General features: G+C 36.1%; 1 protein-coding gene across 1 annotated transcript in view; it reads left to right on the forward strand.

The window, feature by feature from the left end:
- Positions 1–17,394, forward strand: part of DNAH12 (dynein axonemal heavy chain 12) — a 65,519-nt gene that overhangs the window by 22,867 nt on the left and 25,258 nt on the right. The window contains exons 23-41 of the mRNA XM_054387632.1: positions 208–364; positions 593–765; positions 2,008–2,160; positions 2,564–2,803; positions 4,025–4,270; positions 4,565–4,684; positions 5,426–5,535; positions 6,356–6,539; positions 7,267–7,407; positions 8,436–8,519; positions 8,608–8,799; positions 9,417–9,536; positions 10,313–10,501; positions 11,187–11,338; positions 12,064–12,202; positions 12,292–12,458; positions 14,028–14,283; positions 14,790–15,089; positions 16,179–16,357. Of these exons, the coding sequence (XP_054243607.1) occupies positions 208–364; positions 593–765; positions 2,008–2,160; positions 2,564–2,803; positions 4,025–4,270; positions 4,565–4,684; positions 5,426–5,535; positions 6,356–6,539; positions 7,267–7,407; positions 8,436–8,519; positions 8,608–8,799; positions 9,417–9,536; positions 10,313–10,501; positions 11,187–11,338; positions 12,064–12,202; positions 12,292–12,458; positions 14,028–14,283; positions 14,790–15,089; positions 16,179–16,357 (3,302 nt within the window). The remainder of the gene's footprint in view (positions 1–207; positions 365–592; positions 766–2,007; positions 2,161–2,563; positions 2,804–4,024; positions 4,271–4,564; positions 4,685–5,425; positions 5,536–6,355; positions 6,540–7,266; positions 7,408–8,435; positions 8,520–8,607; positions 8,800–9,416; positions 9,537–10,312; positions 10,502–11,186; positions 11,339–12,063; positions 12,203–12,291; positions 12,459–14,027; positions 14,284–14,789; positions 15,090–16,178; positions 16,358–17,394) is intronic.

Below are 17,394 nucleotides of genomic sequence, written 5' to 3' on the forward strand. Positions count from 1 at the left end.
AGTAGCTTTGCGTAAACGCATAACTGTGAATGAGAACGATGCATTTGCTTAAATGCATAACTGTGAATGAGAACGATGCTTCTTTACATGGCAGTGTAAAAGTATGGCTTAATAAGCAATCTCCAGTAAGATAAGGTAGTCAGCTTGAAGAAGTTTGAAGTACTTCAAACTGTTGTATAACTTCATAATTACCTTTTTGTCTCCTAGGGTTTAAAGGATTATTATGATAAACTTCAGCTTCAACTTAGTGATATTGTAGAGCTGGTAAGAGGAAAACTCTCAAAGCAAACACGGACCACACTGGGTGCATTGGTTACCGTTGATGTACATGCTAGAGATGTCCTCATGGAAATGATCGAAAATGGTAATTATCTTATAAAACATTTCTCTTCACACGTGTCTTAATACGTGTTTCATTAAATATAGTTAAACATTCTGATTTTGCTGCCTAAACCACCACAGAATGAAGATATGTATGTGAGTATTTATTAATGTTGATGCTCCCATACAATTTCAAAGCTCCTTTAACCTAGTAGGAAGTCCAGTTATCTAAAATATATTTCATGATTGCTTTCAATTCTGTGTTTATCAGGTGTGCAAAGCGAGACAGACTTTCAGTGGCTTGCACAACTACGATATTATTGGGAACTGGAGAACGTTCGTGTCCGCATCATTAATTGCAATGTAAAATATGCCTATGAATACCTTGGAAACTCACCACGCCTCGTCATTACACCTCTTACAGACAGGTGTTACCGCACCTTGGTATGACCTTCTACCACTGCTACTACATGCTGTGTTTACTGTACTTTAGTGTTTTTTACATTATTCTTAACAGACGTGCTTTTGGATCTTGCAGTTACTGTCAGACTCTGGTATTTTGGTTAAAATATGTTTTTCAAAGATTGTAATCCACTCATGGTCATACTGTTCCTAAGGCTAGTACAAAATTTAAGCAACTTTTTAGTACCCCTGCTTTCATTACAGGCGTTTGTTACTGTATTGGTTTATCCTCAACTAAAGTGACAATTGGAAGTCACCAAAGTTATCTCAGATACGGTTTTTCTAACTATCCATAACATCAGTTTATTTGGCTGGAGTATGGTTTTAAGTTCTACAAGACATGCATCCTGTTGAAAAATTACAGTTTTTGTGCTGTGAAGACCTAATCACAAACTCCATAGGGTTTAAGAAAGAAACACCCTAAAACAACTGACTGGTGCCCTTTTCATAGCTTCAATTTTTATGGTATGGTTGTAGCTGATGCTTGGTATCTATTTGTCAAAACACCAAGGTACGTTGGTGTGAAAGGGCAACGCAGCTAGTAGTCTATTTCTTTTTTAGCCTCACAGACCTTGAATCTTAGAGCACATTAATTGGGAACCTGACACTCTGGCAAGTGGAAGTCTCATCCTTTGCCCACCAGGGTCTCAATACAGCATCCCCAGTGCTTGTCAATATAGATGTGGCCCTGTAACTGTGGATTGGAAGCCAAACACATCTCATTTTTTTTGTTCAGAGTCTACAACTTTATTTTTTGGGTCCGATTTTCCTCGTGTATAATTTATAGGATACAATATGGAATAATCAGTGGAATACACATACATCAAGGGGGTACAGTGTGGGAAAAATAAGGAAAATGGGGGAAAAGGATATTAAAGGAGAAACAAATAGAAAAAAGTAGCAGGCAAGTAATGGCATCACATTTAATGTTAAAGATTTATCTCAGTAAGAACTGAAAAAATGAGTCCTATAAAGTTTGAGTAGCTAATTACAATCATGTTGATGATAAAACTAAACTTTCCCTTGGGCTCAAAAATCAGTTTTCTTGTATACATTTCCAAGCTGTAAGTAATTTTTAAATTAATTTTTAATTATTATAACCATACCTTTTATGCTAGAGAAGTGACTATATGAAACTAGTGCTATTTAATTCAAAATTTTGCTCAGAATAATTTCATATGAATGAAGTACTGATGATTTCCATAAATTATTTCTGTTTCTTAGATTGGAGCCTTTTATTTAAACCTTGGTGGTGCTCCAGAGGGTCCAGCAGGGACAGGTAAGACAGAGACCACCAAAGATTTGGCTAAAGCCCTTGCTGTTCAGTGTGTTGTCTTCAACTGCTCTGATGGCCTCGATTACCTGGCAATGGGAAAGGTAAATAGAAAATAAACATATTTTGTATATTGTTTTTTTACGTTGAAAATTGTAGGATCCCTTCTTTGCAGAGACGCTTAAATACATGTGTTCTGCTACCCTTGGACGCTATGTACCAGTCTCTACACATGTTTAATTGTCAGGGTATTACAAAACCCTATTAAGCTGCTAATGTAAACATGAAAGAGAGTTCACAGGATCAGGATCTTCTGATTTAGCTTTCCTTAGAACCAAGAAGAGACTTTGTTCTTCAGTACTTCACTGATCTCTGGTCTAAAGAGACTTAAATAGTAGTATAATTGCATCTTTCATGTAATTAAACTTCTATTGTGATACTCTTAATGTCTTTCGAATCTTGTAAGAGTCTGTTAGTAATATTATTGCTGTCTTTCTTCATCTGTAGTTTTTCAAGGGTTTGGCTTCATCAGGTGCATGGGCATGTTTTGATGAATTCAATCGCATTGAGCTGGAAGTGCTGTCTGTTGTGGCACAGCAGATCCTTTGCATCCAGAGAGCCATACAGCTAAGGCTAGAAACATTTATTTTTGAAGGAACTGAACTGAAGCTTAACCCCAACTGTTTTGTGGCTATTACTATGAATCCAGGCTATGCAGGACGTTCTGAGCTTCCAGATAATCTGAAGGTAAATTGATAAAATACATGCTTTTGCTTAAGGTGAATTGAAAAAAAAAGTTAAAAAATGAGGGATGTGTATATTGGGTGGTATTAATTCAGATTGTACCACTTGGAATATAAACATGTATTTGTTATTGGATGAACACATACTGAAACATTGGCAAGTGTTCAGCTGTGAGCAGATTGGGATGCTAACTGATTAAGATGGGTGGGATTGGAAAAAATACTTTCAAGACAGTATTGTTACATTCCATTTATCATAGTCTTATTTTAAAGAGGTTCTTAATATGTGTGAAGAATTTTGCTTAGATTACCTGTTTAAGTAAAATCTTTGAGGTGATTGTTTTTACCAGATTAGTTTTTTCACTAGGGAGTCTTTGCTTCAGCAAAGTAGTTTTGGAGCCTTTTGGAACAGCATCTGTTCCTTAAGACTCAATGTGGCACAGAGCTACTGGGCCAGAGCAAATTGCCTCAGTGGGAACTACACTGAGTGCCAACTTAAAGCAGTTAATGTAGCATGAGGAGTATACCAATTGCAGATCACTTAGAAAGGAAGTGTGTTCTTCCACCTGCTGCGTGGAAACACCTTCCTTTGCTTACTACTGTGTTGGATGTATCAGTGTAAGGCCCAAACTGTATTTGTGAGAAAGTGATGAGAGGGAGGCTCTGGGGGACACAGGGTCTTTTCTGCACTGGATTGAGGTGAATCTTGATGGTGGCAACTTGCTTATATTGGCTTCCTAGAGAGTCATAAGCTGCAAACATTGATAATTCTTTTATTTCATTGGCCTCTAAATGTTCTGCAGTCCACTGTTTTCCGGTGTAACTGCTTTAAATGATCCACAGCTTTCCTAATCCTACTAAGATGTTCTTAATTTTAAATGCCATTATTGTTTCCAGTTAGAAATGCTGTTATGGGATGAATACTGATCCATCACCTGCAAACAAATAATTAGTGTTTCCAAACCCAACTTACATGTATTACATCCTGATTTGATGCCTTTTATTACCCTGTTGCCTAGCTGTAATTTAAGGTGGCTCCTAGTCCTGTTAGACTAGACAACAAGCACAGTAAGCAGCGTAACTGAAAACACTGAAGCTGTGAATTTCTCCTGAAAAGTCACAGAACTTTCAAAAATCATGTCATGCTGATATTTGTATATCATGTATATATGATATATTTGAAGATATTTCTTTGGCTATCTATTTCTTTGGGTATCTATTTCAGGTTCTTTTCCGAACGGTAGCCATGATGGTTCCTAACTATGCCCTGATAGCAGAAATTTCACTCTATTCATATGGATTTTTGAATGCTAAGTCACTGTCAGTGAAGATAGTGATGACCTACAGGCTTTGTTCAGAACAGCTTTCCTCTCAGTATCACTATGACTATGGTATGCGAGCAGTTAAAGCTGTCTTAGTGGCTGCTGGGAATTTAAAACTGAAATTTCCTACTGAAGATGAAGATACGTTGGTGAGTTCTTGAGGGAATAATTCTTAAGGAATTTTATAGATGCATGCATTTCTGAGTTCTGAAGGCAGCTCCACCATGACTTGTCACATCACTGATTCACGTTTCTTAGTTTGTGAAATGAAGATAATAAAATATGTGCTGCACTTCCAGTGCTATGCTGATGATTGCACAGTTGTGTTTAACTGCTTATTAAAGGCACCATTTAATTAACCTTTATGACATATTAGATGAATTGCTAAATATCTTGTTCTGTGTTTTTAATAAGAACATAAAATGTATATTTGTTTTCTCTAGCTTCTTAGATCAATTAAGGATGTGAACGAGCCCAAATTTTTGGCACATGATATACCTCTGTTCATGGGTATAACTAGTGATTTATTTCCTGGAATCAAGCTTCCAGATGCAGACTACAGAGTACGTACTCATAACTTTTCCTTGCAAGTTATCCTGTGGCATTTTGTTTTAACTAAGTGTAATTAATACAGTAATTTGTGAGTTATTGCAAGATAAGGAAAAATGCTGAGTGTTTGCAATGAAACTTAATACCAAAGAAAAATCTTGTATCTCTTCTGACCATAATCCACATCATAGTTCCCTTGTATACAGAAGGGTTGTGTAAGGCAGCCTACAGATCAGAAATTGACCTGCAGGTTTTCCAAATTTTAGAGTCTTTTGATGATTTCTTTTTGCATTTTTGGTGACAATTAAGTGAAATTAAACTCCGTGTTGGTATTTTCATTTGTTTATAGCATAGGAGGATGGTTGGGAAGAAGATAAGCATGTTGGAAAAGAAAAAATGGATTAACTTTTAAAAAATTTCAAGTAAATACTGAAGTCTTGTTAAAAGCTTATTGTTCCAAAGCACGCTGTTGATTTCCTGAGGGTGATATGCGTCAAGATAAAAATTACACTTAGTCTTGTTCCAGATCATGAAATACAGAATTGATGGTTTGTTTGTGTTGTTTGTTGGTTTATCCCTTTTTTAATTTTTTTTTTCTCTAGGGAAGTTTGCTATATTCTGATTAATAGTATTTCAGTTATTTATTAATTTGAAATCCTTACCTAGTGAGCATAAACTGTTCTGCTATCTTTCAAATAGCTATTTAAGTTGTAGCATGATCTGTTAAATTGTAGTATGATCTGTTTTGATTTTAGGATTTCCTGGAATGTGCCAGCGAATGTTGCATTAGACAGAATGTCCAACCTGTAAAAGCCTTTGTAGAGAAAATGATACAGACATATGAAATGATGATTGTTAGACATGGGTGAGACGTTCATTACTGTTTCACAAGCAGTACTTGTGATTTTGGCTTATACCATAGTGATTATTTTTATCAACTATAAAAGGTCTTAAGAGTGGCAAAACGTTTCTATTTGTACACTTTTACGTGTCTCAAAATTTGTGTGAGTGTATATGTTTGGGGCATTGTACTACTCATGATAATCAGAAGTAGCCTCATTTGTATAATGATTTTAGATGCAGCATGATTTTAGATTCAGTATGATGAAGACATAGGACTGTAAAAGTTTGTCTATATTCTAGTTATCAGCTCTCTGCCGTTTTATTCCTAGCTTTTACTACTGAAACAGCAACTGGGTGGATTAAACATACACAATATTACATTAGCTCTGCTGAGTGACTAAAAAGTTATTTTAAAAGGCAGGCAAGGACAGTTTGGTTTCTTTATTTTCCTCTGTGTGTAGTACATGTTCTACTGTTTGTGTTCTTTCAGAACTTTGTAATGAATGCTGTCTAGACTAAAAAGAAACTAGAAAGGTATCTTTGAGCAAATAAATGCATTAATGAGGTGGTAAATCCATGCGTTAGAAGACAGATTGCATATAGTGGCTGTGCAATCAGATTTGCATGTGCAAATAAACTCCTTTTTCCTAAATGATATTTTGTATGTGCAAACCTGATTTGCTCACTCCACTTTTCAAAATCAGGTGAAAATTCGATGTACGCATATGAATGATGCTATTTGCCTTCCTGTGGTCTATAGAAGTCTAAACTGCAACACAAATTTATTAATAGTGCCTTTTTTTTTTTTCTTCTCCCCCCTCTCACTCCCCCCCATCTAACAGCTTCATGCTGGTAGGGGAACCTTTTTCTGGGAAGACCAAGATTCTACATGTGTTGGCAGATACACTGTCTCTTATGAAAGAACGTGATTATGGTGAAGAAGAAAAAGTTATTTTTAGAACTGTGAATCCCAAATCAATCACTATGGGTCAGCTTTTTGGGCAGTTTGATATGGTATCCCATGAGGTAATGTTTTTTGTTGGTTTGTTTGGTTTTTAAATAGTGTTTAGTAATTGCTCACCTTTATCTATTTCTGCTGTGGCTTTCGTGGGGCTTGTATGAGTGCACTTCTTTTAAGTGTGTTAACTCATGGTGTCATTTTAACTAATACCTCCATGGCTTGTTTTAAATTAGTGTAAAAACAAATGCAGTACAAAGTGTGTAAGCAGTTATATAGGTTTAAATATGCAAAAAAAAAAAAAAAAGGCAATAGAGTTGCATCCATGCTAGGAAATCGTGCCAAACTTAACTGTATTCATTTCATTGTCTATTCCTAGCAAGTGTAATCAAAGTAATGCAAAAACTATCTAGAAAAACTTATAAACTTGGTGGTCCCCAAGTGTGAAACTTAGGCTTGGAGAAGAAACAATTTGAAGAGGTGAATGCGAAATAGTGAGATTTAGGGTGACTGTAGGGGGAAATGCAAGAAGCACCTCTAAGTTTCTGTAAATGGATTTACCAGTCTCTATTTGCCATGATATTTTTTAAGTAAAAAGCCCCATTATTTTAAAATTTGTGAATGTTGCATGATGCTCAGTGAAACGGCTAAGTTATGTTCTACCGTGTGCAGAACAAGAGAATAATTCAAAGAGAGGAATCACGAAAAGGACATGGAAAGTTTTTTGTTCCTTGCAGTTTAAACTGAACTAGGTACAGTGTGTTTCACTGTTCACTCCTGCATTCTTCCCTCTAGTGGACAGATGGTGTCGTTGCTAATACATTCCGAGAATTTGCTTTGGCCGAGACGCCTGATCGCAAATGGATTATCTTCGATGGCCCCATTGATACTTTGTGGATAGAAAGCATGAACACAGCTCTGGATGACAACAAAAAAGTCAGTGGAAATAAATGTCTAAATAAAATAATGTGACATTTTGAAAAAATTTTCTACAAAAAAAAAAAAAAACCAAACCCCAAACAAAACCCCGCAAATGCAAACAGCAGTATCTGCCATTTGAAAAGAGTGAGCACAAGATGGCTTTGCTAGCAAGTTGTAAGCTCTTCGGTTTGTAGCGTTGTTGTTTTTGTGGGTGATTGATTTTTTACATTATTTTTATATTATTATCATAATCGCAGAATCAACTCACTGCTGTAAGACAAATATATAGTATTCCATAATGTCATGTTGTAAGTGTGTGACATAAATAATTGAAATTCAAATTTAAAATATTTAAATATTTAATGTAAATCCTACAGTTTAAAAACTTGCACAAACTTAGACACAAATTTAAAGATAATCTCAACACATGAGGGGTTTTCAAAATTAGTGACCTCAGAAATCTGAATTGTAACCTTACAAAACTTTTGACAATGAGCCTTGGAATCTCAAACTGAATATAAAAAGTAGAGACAACATTTTAAGTTTAATTTCTGGATGACAGTGTGTCAAAATGCTTAAACTGGACTTTCATTTTTAACAAGTGGGAATGATGGGTCTGCAACTGCAATGCTTCAGTATTAACAGCAATAGCAGCAGATATCCTTTCTCCTTTCTGCTTCATGTCTTGTCTTTATCCTATCATACACAAGATTGAGTTACTTGTAGTGAACCTACTGGTAGGAGTCCTATGGTTTAAGTGAAGCTAAAGCTTGAAAAAAATAATTATTGCTCCAAGCAATCAAACATTTTATGTGGTTAACCTGGCCTGTAGTTATACTTGCTTTTGCTGATTTTCATACTGAACTGTCCTGTGATAGAAAGCATGATTTACAAATAATTATTTTTTCTGATCTTGCTGCTGCTTCTTTCTCATTTTTTTGTGAAGAAAAATTAAAAGGACAATCTTAAAACCATCACACTCCTCTTCTTCATTTTCCTGTTATTATTACTATTATCTTTATTATGATTTATTATCATTATAGCTTTGTTTGATGAGTGGGGAAATCATCCAGATGTCCCTTCAGATGAACCTTATTTTTGAAACCAGGGATCTTTCCCAGGCATCAGTAAGTTTTCCATTTAATGAATATCTAAACCAAAACAAAGTTGAATGTATTAAATGTATAATAGAATGAATTCACAATTTTTCCTTAGCCTGCTACAGTGAGTCGTTGTGGCATGATTTATTTGGAACCTTCTCAGCTGGGCTGGAGGCCACTGGTTACCTCTTGGTTGAGTAAACTGCCTGAACCTCTTAACATAGAGGGGGGACATCAAGATCTTCTGCTGGGTCTTTCTGATTGGTTAATACCACCAGCACTAACATTCCATCAGAAACAGTGCAAGGTACTTTTTGCCATTTTTTTCCTATTATCCTTTGTAGGGAGGAACTTCTCTCTCATGACAAGTATAATTAGAGCCAATATAGAGAAGCCTCCAGGACAACTCATGGGTCCAACTTGGAAAGTAAAAGTGAGAATGTTGGGTGAGACGTGTTAGGCGATTATAGTTTCCAGTTTGTGCTTTTCAGAAGTAAAACAAATATTTAAAGCACAGTGAAAACTCTTCCCAAAATAATTTTGTACGTTTTTTGGTTTTTTCCTTTAGAGATGTCACGTTGAATTGAGAAGTTCTTTTCAAACTGTTACGGTGAACAGACATGTATTTCCTTACAAACTCTGTGTGCTACAGTGCTTAGGCTTTTGCCCCTCTATAGCTGTAGTTACTTCTATGGGAGTATTTGTTTTAAGATGTATGATTGTAGTGGTCATGTGCTGATCATGAGCATGGATAACAAGCTCAAAGTCTTGATGTTTCAAGTATAGAGAGGATTAATGGTCTGTGAAATAAAAGTCAGCCTTGAAATACTTGTTCAGAATTAGCTAATAATAATTTTAGTATTTTAACTCCAAAAGATAAACTGAACACACAAGGTATAATACCCATCCTTTTGTATCTCTTAGGAACTGGTACCTACAAGCAGTACTAATGTTGTAGTAGCTCTTACACGGCTTTTTGAGATGTTGATTTGTCAACGAGTGCAAGAAGATCCCACCAACAAAAACATCCGTGCATGGATTATGGTTGGTTTTTTTAACCTGTAAAAAAATGTGTATCTGTTTCTGCATATGTTGGTCTTCAAAAATAATTGGACTAGTAAAAACAATCTGGGATAAGAGACATGAAAAAAATTGTCTACCCCCTTGCTCCTTCCCCCCAAACTTTGGAGATGCCCAGATGAGACACAAGTCTTAAAAGTTACAAATATAGTTAAATATTTTACTATTTACCCAATTAACGGGGATAAATAGTGTTTCTGTTAAATGTGCTTTTTAACTAACCTAAAGCGAAGTGTCTTGTCTCTCTTGGAGGAAATAAATGTTCATGTAGCACTAATTGATTTGTTTGAGCAAGATTTCCTTGGGAAGAGTGTTTCCTGAGAGTTATATGAGTTGGGTTCTCTGTCTGACTTTATATGACTGTGCTGATGAGAATGTAGAAGTACTTAAAGTTGAATGAGAAAATTTCTAAACCTTGGCTTGTGGTTAGAAAATCCTGAGACCACATGGTTGAACTCTTCTCAGCTTTTGTCTTGTAACATAATGCTTTAGTCAGTGGCCTTTATTTTTTTGTCACACACACATATATATATACACACACACATACATGCACATACTTGAATAAAGAATTTTGTTCGCTCTGTCTTTACTTAGATTTCTAAAACTCTTCACGTCAAGGCTATTGAAGGGTAACTTGTAACACCTATCTGCTTAACAGTGCTTTTCAAAGTTCTGTTTGTAGCTTAGGCTGTGCAACATTCATATACTATGTCAACCTTTTGCACTTTTGACACTTGCAGGGTTGCTTTGCTTTTGCCACAGTCTGGTCCATTGGTGGAACTTGCGATAGTGACAGCAGAATAATTTTTGATAATTTCCTGAGGGAAACTTTGGCTGGGAAATCAGAACTAAATCCTATACCAAAGAGTGTGGGGAAATGGGAGTGTCCCTTTAAAGAGGAAGGCTTGGTCTATGACTACCTGTTTGAGGTACGATTGATTGCTTCCGCTTTTACCGAAGAACATTGTTACAGTTTGCATGGAAGGAAAATAGGGCTGGATGGACTTTTTAACTTTACCAAGCATGTTGGATGTTGAAGAGTGTTGGCATGGGATTAAATGCCAGAGTGCATTTTTCATTTGTTTTTCCTTTTTGGATACTGATGTGCTAACCAAAAATATTTTTTAGCTAATATGAAGATGCAAGTATCTGTTATATTTATAATCTTGCCACATTATAGTTATTCCATAGCTAAGGTGACAGACTGAAATCTGGTTTTGAGTAGTAGTAAAGGTGTGGAGAATCTAGAAGGAAATCTTATATTACAGTTTTGTTCATGGTATCCATTGTAAATGGAAGATTATAATTATAATTCATATACTCATAACGTATATACTGATATATAATTATAATTTTTGCATGTAGTGTTCTCTTGAGTGTTTGCTTGTTTTAACTGAAAAAATCTTTCAGAAAGGATAGGACTCTAAACACAAGTATGTAATCTGGCACCTCAATAGTGTGAGGTAAAGCAAAGTAAATATATGAACTTCTGAAATGTGTAATATTAATTTATTAAAATTATTCTTTTGATTTTTCAAAAGTGAAGTAGTAGAGAATAACATCCACATCTATAGAAGCTACGCCAAACAATTTTACATCTCTATTTTTTTCTAGCTGAAAGGAAAAGGAAGTTGGGTTCATTGGAATGAATGTATTAAAAATATTAATTACAGTGATACAAACGTGAAGATTCAAGATATGATAGTCCCAACTATTGATACAGTCCGGTACACCTATTTGATAGAGCTGTTCATTACCCATGGAAAGTAAGTTACCTCACTTTATTCCAAATTTCTAAAATACTGTTCATAAGTAAAAATATCACTGATTTGGTTTTTTTCATTTACTCCATTGTTTTTATCAAATCCTCAAAGTTCATTTGGCCTGTTAAAAATAGACATTTACTACAAACAGTACAATTTGTTACTTAAAATCTGGCTTTTTTTTTTTTTTCATGAAGCCTTACTATAATCCAATTTTAGTATGCTTGTTCTGATGGTGTTGGTATGACAGCCCAGAGTTTTTGGACCTTGTTTCTTTTGTAATGAAATTTAAATGGTTTTTCTATTGTTCCTTTGCTTAGTCATATCAAAATCAGTTATATTAGCTATGGTCAGATCATTTAGGAGAATGAAATATAGTCCAGCCTCAGGTTAAATTTCAAGGCTGAAAGTTTTATGAAGTATAAACTATTGCAAGACTTATCAGGAGAAATTTAACTCCCACATGTTCACACATACTCCAAAGTCAGTAGAATAAGGGAATAAAAATGTCTCTTTTCTTTGCCCCCTTTGTCTTGGTGGTGGTAGCAATTATGGAAGGATTATGAGAAATGTTAAAGCATTTGAGTTTCTTGTGAAGTCATGTAATGTTTTTAGAGGTACAACAAGCAGGGCAGGTTAGTAAAACCTCTGACTTCTAATTGCAGTTAGTTTATAGTTTGTTAAACAGATTCCTGCAATCTCTGTGCTTTATTTCTTTCTTTGTGAAGACCACTGCTTTTAGTGGGACCAACAGGTACTGGGAAATCAGTATACATCAAGGACAAGTTGATGAACAACTTGGAAAAGGACAGCTATCTTCCCTTTTTCATCAATTTTTCAGCTCGAACCAGTGCGAATCAGACCCAGGTTAGTAGAATAAATAATTTATGTTACATAAAGATAGCATAGGTGTAAATATTTACTATGTGCTTTGCATATTCCTTTCTGCATTATAGAACATTATTATGGCCAGGCTGGACAAGAGGCGCAAAGGAGTCTTTGGCCCTCCAATGGGAAAAAAGTGCATTATTTTTGTAGATGATATGAATATGCCTGCTTTGGAGAAGTATGGTGCACAGCCTCCTATAGAACTCTTAAGACAGTTCCTTGACCATGGATTTTGGTAAGTATTTGAAACACAATAGAAATTTTTTAGTTGCTTATTTCTTGTTACTTATTCACTTGAATTTTATTTTCCAAACTTTGTAAATGTTGAGATAGCTTTGGTTTATATAAAATTGTATTATTTAAAGTTGAAACAACTGGGGTCAGAGTGGCTAGAGAGCAGCCAGGTGGAAAGGGACCTGGGGGTACTGGTCGACAGCCGCCTGAACATGAGCCAGCAGTGCCCAGGTGGCCAAGAGAGCCAATGGCATCCTGGCCTGCATCAGGAATAGTGTGGCCAGCAGGAGCAGGGAGGTCATTGTACCCCTGTACTCAGCACTGGTTAGGCCACACCTTGAGTACTGTGTCCAGTTCTGGGCTCCTCAGTTTAGGAAAGATGTTGAATTGCTGGAGCATGTCCAGAGAAAGGCAACGAGGCTGGGGAGAGGCCTTGAGCACAAGCCCTATGAGGAGAGGCTGAGGGAGCTGGGACTGTTTAGCCTGGAGAAGAGGAGGCTCAGGGGTGATCTCATTGCTGTCTACAACTACCTGAAGGGAGGGTGTAGCCAGGAAGGGTTTGGTCTCTTCTCCCAGGCAACCAGCACCAGAACAAGAGGACACAGTCTCAAGCTGCACCAGGGGAGGGTTAGGCTGGGATGAGGAGAAAGTTCTTCACAGAGAGAGTGGTTGGCCATTGGAATGGGCTGCCCTGGGAGGTGGTGGAGTCACCATCCCCGGAGGTGTTCAAGAGGGGATTGGACGTGGCACTTGGTGCCATGGTTTAGATAGTCATGAGGTTTAGGGTGACAGGTTGGACTCGATGATCTTTGAGGTCTCTTCCACCTTCTTCATTCTTGATTCTTGATTCAATTTCTCTGTTGTTCTTCAAGTGGCTTTTCAATTTAGGAAATTGATGATCAGGTTTCGTTTATATTTTTTTAGAAGGTTTTATTATTGAACTAGGGCAGTATTTATATGTGTAAATAAAATAATTCTTTTACACCAGGATTTTTTTAATGTCTGCATTTTTCATTATTTTCATTTTACTCCTCCTCAGAGTGAATTTTATTTTATTGGTAGTAGGCTTGAAGGAAAATAAGCTCTAAGTGTCTTGCCTGCTTTTGAGGTTTTTGACTCTGCTTAGACGGGAAGATTGGATGACATGTTCCTGAGGTCCCTTCCATCCTGATATATTCTGATTCCAGGCACTTCTCAAATACTGTTACTTTTTTATTCCAGGCTTAAATATATGTTGCTCTTGAATAGTGATAATATATCTTGCTGCATTGTAATTTTAAATACTTCAAAATTTCATGTCAGATGTTTTGTAACCAGTTTAAACAATCTTTCTTTCAAATTAGCATGATTAATGGTGACACGGTTATAAGACTATTTTTGCTTGGGGTTTTGGTTTTACTTTTGTTTTGTTGTTATGCTGTGGAGGTTTTTTAATATAAGAATGTATTATGTAACATTTTTAAGTACATATAATCTGTGTGTAGAGAGTACTCTGCAATATAGATGCATCTGAGCTATAACAATTGTGTTATGTTTCTAACTAAATGTCACACTGCAATTTCTTTCCAAGGTATGATTTGAAGGAGACGTCTAAAATTACACTTGTTGATATACAGTTACTTGCTGCTATGGGGCCTCCAGGCGGTGGGAGGAATCCCATTACTCCTCGGTTTTTGCGACACTTCAGCCTTTGCACTATTAATTCTTTTAGTGATGAAACAATGATCCGCATCTTCTCTACTGTAGTAGCCTTCTACCTAAGGACTAGTGAGTTTCCTGCTGAGTTCTTCGCAGTTGGAAATCAAATCGTCAGTGCAACTTTAGAGGTAAGAGGCAAATACCTTAATGGAAGTTTCCTTTCATTTGTTCAGTGGAGGTCCACTGGCTCTATAATAATTTAGTTGGAAATTAGGGTTTCTAGATATTTTGCTTCTTTTTTTAATTTTTGCATAATATGTGAATATGGAAAGAAATAGGTAATTTTCTAGATTTTCAGTTGTTTAAATCTATCATTCAAGCCTTCGCTTGAAAGAGAACATTATGTTATTAAAGGAAGATGAAAGACCTGAGTGCTATTCCTGGCCATACAGCAGATTTCACTGCGCTTTTCCCATTTGCCATTTGGTTAATATATGTACATTCCAGAACTGCATGAGGTGCAGCTCACATATTTAGAGGTCTTTGAGATCTTTAGATGTTATTAGGATTTATTAAACATGAAATGTTTTTTCTTCGGTAAATATAATTTTAAAAGATGTTTAAGGTATTATAATAATATAACAGTTGCTACTTTTTTATTGATTTTGTTCTTTTTTGCTGTAATTATCTTAAGGTTTATAAGAAAGCCATCAAAAATCTCTTGCCCACACCAAGCAAATCTCATTATACATTCAACCTGTGTGACTTCTCACGTGTTATCCATGGTTGCTTGCTCATTAAGAGGATATCAGTTGAAAGCAAACATGTAATGATTCGGCTGTTTGTACATGAGGTATTTCGTGTGTTCTATGATCGTCTAGTAGAAGACAATGATAGAGCCTGGTTGTTCAGTTTAATGAAGGATATTGTGAAAGAACATTTTAAAGAAGCATTTGATTCAGTTTTTTCACACCTGAAGCAAGGGGACACACCTGTGAGTATCATGTTTGATCTGTTGTGAAGCAATTGTTTTCATTATGAATTTAGGGTGTGAAATTGTGTATCTAACATGCTTGAAAATTTGAGCTGAATTTGGTAAAATAAGTGTTTGGAAGGGCTTAGCTTTTAAATGTAAACATCCTTTTCAAAAAATATTAAATTTGAAATGTGGGCAAGTTTATTACTTTCACATTTAAAAAAAAAAGTGTTTATGTGATAATGAAACAAAAACTGAATTCTTAATTTAAAAAATAGTGCAACATTTAGCAAAACCATGCAGATGTTTAAATTATCAAACTTAAGCTTCTAAATGTCTGCACATAGAAATAAAGTGTCCGGTTAACCCATAGGTCAGCAGAGCAACTTTACCAAAAAACTTATGTTGCATATTTTATTGGAGTGTAGCAGCCCATGCTGAATCTTTGGGCAATGGGAGATAAGTAACAGAAACTGCTGGAGTAATTTGTAAATCACTACCACAAAAGTAACTGGGGTCTGTGTTTTAGTACTGTGCCTGAAGGGAGAAGTAAAAGTATGAAATTCTTAGATGGAGTCCCAGAGATCTGATTTACAGGATAAAGAAAGATTCCCTTTTAAAATTTAGCCTGTGACTGAGTTACTCTGTGGTAAACAGCATTCTGGAGTTAGGAATTTTAAAATGTTGCTTAATCATGCTACACTCTGTGTCTTGTCTTCCTTTTTTTTGTTTTTTCTTGTTTTCTTCCACTGTCAATTCACTGATGTATAGAAAACAAAACTGTGGTATTAGTTATCTATTCATAATGTATTGAAAATCGTTAAACATATATCTGTATGCACTTGGTGTAATCTGAAGGCCATGGTTATGGGTCTGTTAATGGCTCTTTGAGCCAATTGAGTTCCAAGAATTGTGAATAAGTATATGGTTTAATAAGAAAACAGAATTTTGACGTGGGTATTGTCTGAGAGTGAAAATATTGCAGAGCGCTTCTTCTTGTGTCTTGTGTATTTGTCTATGTTCTCCTTTGTATTCTGAAATTCCGGTGGGGAATATGTTCATTGAATATTAAACTTGACTTCGTAATTTGTTGAATGCTTACAATAGGTAACGGAAGAAAACATGAGAAATTTGTTTTTTGGTGACTACATGGTTCCAGAACTTGAGGGAGATGAAAGACTTTATATTGAAATTCCAAGCATTCAGATGTTCAGTGATGTTGTGGAGCGGTGTCTGGATGAATATAACCAAACCCACAAAAAACAAATGAACCTGGTAGTTTTCAGGTACCTATGATCTGTATTATTAAGAGCACTAAGCAGTAGTTGATTATTCAGTATATCCAGTTTTGTAGGCTGTGATTTTTGTGTGTCTCCTCCCCTTTAATCATCCAAAAAAGTGTTTGTGGTGTTAAACACTTGGATGGAAGTCAACCAATTTTTCTCTTATGCCCCTGCTTTTTTCTATCTGAAAGTAAATAATGAGTAGGTTTTCTCTAAAGAGGCTTCAAATATATTTTTTTTGGATGTTAAGGAAGCATTGTGCCCCAAATCAGGTGGATGCTCCACTTCTGCTAGGCCTGTTACTGGTGAAGATGGGTGTTAGTTTTGCCTGCAGCCACTGGACTTTCATTTCCCCAAGGACAAGGATTCTAAGGTTGTGAGGTGCAGGGTAAGATACAACACAGATATAGCTGTATGTCTGCTCTGTTTTTATGCTGCACAGCCATGCCCTGCTTTGGGGCATGTACCCAGCCTGGTGCTGCAACTAATCCTTTAAAAGTTTAGACTCTGTAGGCAGCTGTTAACTTAGCTTGTGGTCAGACAGAGCTACCACTGAGAGACTAGGAGGAGGTCACAACTCCTTTTCCTTATTGCTTGACATTACTGACTCTTCGTATTTGCCAGTTGTAAGATGAGATGCAGATGATTCTTTAAGGAGATTAGGGTTAGTTTAAGCACTTCTCATGACAGTTTCTTGCAGTCTAGCTCATTTTGGCAAGCTGGATTTGTGAGTATCTGTATATACAACTATGCTGGGAGTTTGAAGAGCTGGCAGCCTCTGATGAGAGGCCACTTCGTGGACATAGAGGTGATATCCTACTTACCTCACTGAATAGCAGCCAGGAAAGCATGTTAAACTGTAGCCTGGGAGCCCAATCTCATGGATAACATCTAGATTTGATGCCTTTATTTTTCTAACCAATGAATAAACAGGAATTTGTTTATCTTGAAATGTGTTAGCTTTTTTTTGAGTCCACTTCTAAATGCTGTTGAGTTTGTTATTATTAGCTCATGCCCTACACTTAGACAGACCATCTCCT

The sequence above is a fragment of the Indicator indicator genome, chromosome 15, assembly GCF_027791375.1.
Source record: "Indicator indicator isolate 239-I01 chromosome 15, UM_Iind_1.1, whole genome shotgun sequence".
In the NCBI taxonomy this organism is placed as follows: domain Eukaryota; kingdom Metazoa; phylum Chordata; class Aves; order Piciformes; family Indicatoridae; genus Indicator; species Indicator indicator.